This window comes from Protopterus annectens, chromosome 9.part0 (genome assembly GCF_019279795.1).
Source record: "Protopterus annectens isolate FY-2018-M chromosome 9.part0, PAN1.0, whole genome shotgun sequence".
NCBI lineage: Eukaryota > Metazoa > Chordata > Ceratodontiformes > Protopteridae > Protopterus > Protopterus annectens.
The window spans coordinates 1,720,970,862-1,720,976,968 of NC_056743.1; the positions used below are offsets into that span (position 1 = coordinate 1,720,970,862).

Below are 6,107 nucleotides of genomic sequence, written 5' to 3' on the forward strand. Positions count from 1 at the left end.
AAATATATATATATATATATATATATATATAACACACACATATATATATATATATATATATATATATATATATATATATATATATATATATATATATATATATATATATATATATATATTTTTTTTTTTTTGCCTTCTCAAGATGTAGAAAAATAGGATAGCCACCAATCAAGAGAGATGGCGACAGTTAACATCACACCCTGACCCCATGTAGAAAAATGGGAAAAAGGTGGCTGATGATGACGATGGAGGATAGTACTGATTTCAGAAAAGACTCTGTCAAAATAGGATGCAAGCAATCCTGGTTTATCAGCTCCCCTCTGTGGATCAGTAACAAGAAAGTCCAACCTGAATCAATAAATTTCAGCCCACCACACAGACGTAAACTCAAAGTTAACACAGAGTTCTGAGATTAACTTTTTCAGTCAGGTGGCTGTGAAAGAAATGGAGGTTAAGGCTATCCAAAGACTAACAAGAACCATTTAAGACAAAGCTGATGCCACTGATAAGTGAGAAGGCTGAGTCCTCTGACAGAATATCAGAATGGGGGACTTTAACAACACACTATAGAATGCCAAGGATCCGCACTGTACTGGAGTTAAGAACACACAAGGTCTAGACAAATCCATACTTCATACATAACATGCACAGTATAGTGCAGACAGAAAGCAATGAAGTTTCATCTGTGAAATAATCAATACAAATGAAACTGCTGACTATTAGGGTCAATATGGAATTTTCTAAACAAAGAAAAGTGAGATGAATTTTAATGGTTCTAACTTTGCGAGACTGTGCAAAAAATCAACCCTAACAAACCTTACACACATATTTCTCAAAATATACAGTTTTAATTATAAGGCTATTTTATTAGTTTTGTACACAAATGCATTCTACTGCTTGTTCACCTCTCCAACTACTGTCCACCTCTGTGAAAGGAGTAGGTGGATGTCATCAATACACTGAAGCCTGTGATAAGCAAAGAATTACTCTCAGAAGTACTTGAGACAAGGAGGCACTGTCCATGGGATGCACTGTGAATTTTCATTGAAGATTTGCAAAGAAACCAAACCAAGGCCTCAGAAATGAAAACCGCGCACAGAAATGAAAATAGAACCCTCAGTCAAAAATTCATGACATTAAAATTTGATTTTAAATTAGTTTGAAGGTGTAGCAATACTGGCTGAAGAAAGGAACACATACTTTAACAGCAAAGAGGCATGAAGAATCTAGGAAGGGTAAAGGAAGCCACAGATGAAGTAGCAATCTTACTGAGGGAACTAAGCAGGGACAAGTTTTCCTTACATAACTGAGACGAAGAAAGGAGAGAAAATGTTGATGCTGCTTGAAAAGGAAGGGAAGAAAAGATATTAAACAAAGAAAGCATGCTGAAATATTAAAAAGGTTCTTTGCTTCAGCATTCACCAAGGAGAAATGACAGAGGGTTCTAACTTGGAATGGGGCTTAAGATGGGAACAAGTGGATGAATGGGAAACAAGCCAGAGATGAGACAGGAAAATGAGCTGGAAGGACTATGATGAGATCTGACACATGGACCAGAAGATCTACCACCCAGTGCAAAATCAGCCTGTCAGAAGCACTCAGTGCTCTACTAGTAGGACAGGACTGTATTACTTATACTGTAGATGGTGGGTTTCCACTGGACTGGCAGAATATACTAGTGGTTCCTGCAGGTAAAAAGGATCAAAATGGGATCCAAGGATACAAAGAGTAGGTGAAGGAATGTTATGTCAATCTTGGGGAGGAAATGGAAACATTTGTTAGAAGTATATTGGTCCCTGTCAGGAAATGGGATACTCACTGAATACGAGCAAGGCTTCATAAAAAAAAAAAATGTCAGTAAGCATTGCTATTATATTTCTACGGCTGGGTAACAGCAGGAATGGAAAACTGGACTATAGCAACGTGGTGTTCTACACAAATCCGCAATGGTCATCAGTGGGAAATGAACAGCGAAGATGGGAGAAATAAGTTATAAAGCTAGGGGAGTGACAGTGGGGAATTTCAGAGATCACTTTTAGGGCTAATGTTATTTAATACAATCATGGGAGACAGAACAACTGGACTGAAATACAATTAATTTATTTTCCAATGATGCAAGGACTTCAGCAACTACACAGAACTGAAGACCATGGTTAAGAAAGGATCTAGTGAGTCTGCCACACTGGACAGAAAGATGGCAGCTAAGTTATAATGCTGGTAATGTGAAATTATGCCGTTTGGTTACAACAACCCTAAAACACAGCTGGTTAAAGGCAATGACAGAGAAGTAGGAAAAAAAATATACAGTTGTGTAAATAGTTTTACCATAACAATAGATGTTCTAATAGATCACTGCTGTGGTAGCCTAAGATACTTGGAGTCCTGTCCCAGTTACCAGACAACTTTCAAAGCTTGAGGGTGTTTTCCACATGTCCTGTCAGGAGCTAAAGGGAGCTCCAATAAAAAGAAAATTAGATCATCAAATCAGTCTGAGCTTTTCGGCCTACAAAATGGAGGCAAAACCCCTGAAATGATAATGGTATGCAACAAACACAATGGTAAACTGTAAACACAAGGGTCTATACGTTTACACTCTGGCAATAACAAAAGAAAACATCCAAAACAGGGGGAATGGAGAGAGATGGCCACTGCAACAGTGACCTATTAGAACATTTACTTTTATAAGTTTATTTATACAACTGTACTACGTTCAACATTTAGATCACTGTTCCAGCAGCCTAAGTTACTTGGGTCTATTACTACAGCTTAGAAACTAAGAAGGCAGGAGGAAAAGTAAAGTAAGAATCCAGAAGCCCCTGGAAAATGGTCCTATCAAGGTCTGTCCTGGATCTGGAAAAGGCATCCAGTTAGTAGTCTTTGTAAATGTATGCAGAGAGGACCATGGTTGCTGCCTCTACAGTCCACCCCTTTCCACAAAGACACAAAAGAAGCCATAGTTCTTTTGGAATGGACCCTAACCTTGCATGGAAGTGGCTTAATACAGTGAGTATGACAAAAAGCAAAAAAAAAAAAGACAACGAGATTAGCAGACTGACTCAGGGTAAACTCCCAGACCATGTCAAATATAGAAGAAGGGGTAGTTCTCAAAGAAACCCTGTACTTGTGAAAAAATGAGTTAGGGTTGACTCACCATAAGTGCTTGTGACTCATATACTTTCCTAGTAGAAGTCAGAGCAATAAGTAAAACAGTTTTCCACGTTAATGACTTCAATTCAGGTAACTGAGCTTGTTAAAATAGAAAAAAGTAAGCTTTTCAAGCACAGATTTTAGATTCCAAGGAGGAACCACTAGTTTTCTAGATGGACAGATATGTGACACCCATTCAAAACCTGTTTAACCCAAGAATGGTTAGAAAGGAAGGATCTAAGGAGAGTCAAGCAGATATGGCCAACAAAGAACATTGACAGAGTAATATAAAAGGCAAGGACAGGAACTCGCACAAATAATCAAGAACCAGAGGCAGCAGGGCCTGCTTTTTGGACTAGACAATATCTGCAACTTGCACATGTATGATTTTCTAGTAGCAAATTTTTTATGCCCTTTTCAAGTTAATGTGACTCCCAGATTCCATGAAAAAAATGGAGGCTGATGATGACATTAACACCCACATAAACCTAGTCTTACTGACATCACCATAGGAATAGAATGGAGATGCATCCATACATTTTAATGGATGTGCGCCTAGACATGCCTAGTGATGCATCCACTGAAGTCTTTTTATAAATCCATACACAAGTACTACACTAACATTACCAACAGTAATATTTAGTGACAGTCTCTGTCATGTCAGCTCAAGAAAATATTTTGTGAATAGTTTTATTAATAAAAAAACAGACCACATACATTTAGAATGATACTAGGAAGGGTAAATGCACCACAATATTGGGCATCATATGCTGTGGGGCAGAACTTAAGCGTAAAACTGTGTGAGTAGTGAGTTCCTATTTGTGGTACTGGCAACAACAGTTTAATTAGGAACCCAGGTACTGGATGGCCAGCATGCAGGAAGGAAGTTGGGAGGAGGGGGGGGGGATTAAGTGTCAGTATACTAAGTTAAGTTCTTTAGGGTGAGGCAAACATGGGGGTTCAGAATCAGTGGGGCAATACTCATGAGAGGGGGCACCAGCAGACATTCAAGAAAAAGTGCTACTAGGGAATGTGGGTAGGTCATAAAATCTTATTTCCTGCAGTATGATGACAACTGGAATCCCTTACCACCCAGATCTCAGAGCACTCTCTCTTAGGAGGCATTACATGAAGGTCAATGAGTGGGTATGATGATGGGTCACTGGTGGGTCCTAGTGGCAGGACGGTGGATATAAAAAAACTCATTAAATAAAAAGGCAAAAGTGTCAGCATGTCAATATGCATGAATTTGCACGATCCCTCGTGCATACCTCTCAACCTCGCAGCACAAGAAATCTGGACAAAGCCAGAAATAATGGTGGGAAAAAGGCCCAAAAACAAGGACATATTTTAAATATTGCACCTATAAACTTTGAATGTTGCTGGAATAATAGGTTTTGAATTATTATGTATCATGTATTTTCTGAAGGAAATGAAGTCTGAAACTCAAATGTACGTCAGTGGTATTATTTAGTTATTTCAATCTTCAATGGATTTGCCAAATTTGCCAGAAAACTACAAATTTTTATGAGGGACAGACCAAAAATATGTGGTAAAAATCTGGACATTCTGCAAAAATCTGGACAGTTGAGAGGTATACCATGTACTGGTATATTTAGTCACACAAACTTATTATCATTGCATTTTACTCCATGAAATACAGTCCAGTCTAGGCAACAGTTCAGCCTGAGAGGATTATTCCAGATCACAGGAACCCTCCACCCTAAAAATAATTCCTTTTCCTTTGGGTCTAATACACAATACCAATAACACAAATGTAATTAATCTTAGCGAGAGACAGAAAGGCTTTTAGGACACTACAAATTGAATAAGGTTACGCACTTTCCTGTAGAACAGTCATGTTTTTACCAGATGACAACTAAAACTACCATTTTGTGTCACTTAAAATTAAATACATATTGAAACAAATTCCTACCATTAGCAAATGACATCAGATCTTTGTGTAACATGCCGCATTTATTTTTTCTTTAGTACTACAGCTGTAGTGGTTAACAGACATATGGGACTGAAAATCAACACACACACATCTGCGGACTACATACTATAAACACATAACTTTTTTTCTGTGACTTTGTTTCTAACATCAGAGTAAAATATGGCCATCATGTAGAGATACAAGTTTCTAAGAGCACTAACACCTGCACGACCTCAAGCATTGTTAACTGCATACCTGTGTGTTCAGCTCTTGAACAGCCCTAGAAGACTGATGTATCATGTTCAAGAAATTCCGTCCAGATCTCCTCAGCGCATTCCTCAGCATCATACAGGAATCCGTATATCATTTTTTATATACAAAAAAATAAAAATAAAAACACACAGATGTACAACCTACAGAATTTCAAAATTTTGCCTGTTGTTTTTTTTTTTTTTTTGTTAAGCACCTTAAGTTTATATTTCTATTTCCGAGTTTGTATATACTTCAATAATTATTACAAAAAGAATTAAAAAAGGAAAACAAAAGGAAGTAAACTCTCAGTAAAGTAAAACGTTAAACTTTTTTTCAGTTGCATGCCTCAGTATCCACCATCTACTACTGACAGGAAGAGGAAACCCAAAGAGGGTGAAAAAACACTGAACACTGACAGACACACACATACCCACATACACATGCCAAAAAAAAAATCAGACTGCAGGAAAACAGTCCAGAGATTTGAGCAAGTCATCAGTGTTGTGACTGACTTGTAAAATGCCTGTTTATTTCTTGTTTGGGTTATTGAAACAATGCAGAGTGCACGACATATCTTCCTAATCTTATTGTAATCTGATACTGCACTTCTCAGCTTGCTGGCAGTGACAATAAGGACAGCAAACCACCTTCTGCCTCCCAGTTTAACAGACTGCTAAGAGGTTCCGCTTTTCATTTCCTGTTGAAACCAGTTAAATCATCATGTTTTTACTTCCTGCTGTTGTTTGCATGCTGAAGTCACAGTATTGGTTAG

The 6,107-nt window shown here is 37.7% G+C and overlaps 1 protein-coding gene across 1 annotated transcript in view; it reads right to left on the bottom strand.

The window, feature by feature from the left end:
• Positions 1-5,656, bottom strand: part of LOC122812231 (serine/threonine-protein kinase N1-like) — a 2,446,550-nt gene extending 2,440,894 nt beyond the window's left edge. Inside the window, exon 1 of the mRNA XM_044084586.1 lies at positions 5,339-5,656. Coding sequence (XP_043940521.1) covers positions 5,339-5,431 — 93 coding nt within the window. The 5' untranslated portion in view covers positions 5,432-5,656. The remainder of the gene's footprint in view (positions 1-5,338) is intronic.
• Between the last annotated feature and the right edge of the window lie 451 nt (positions 5,657-6,107).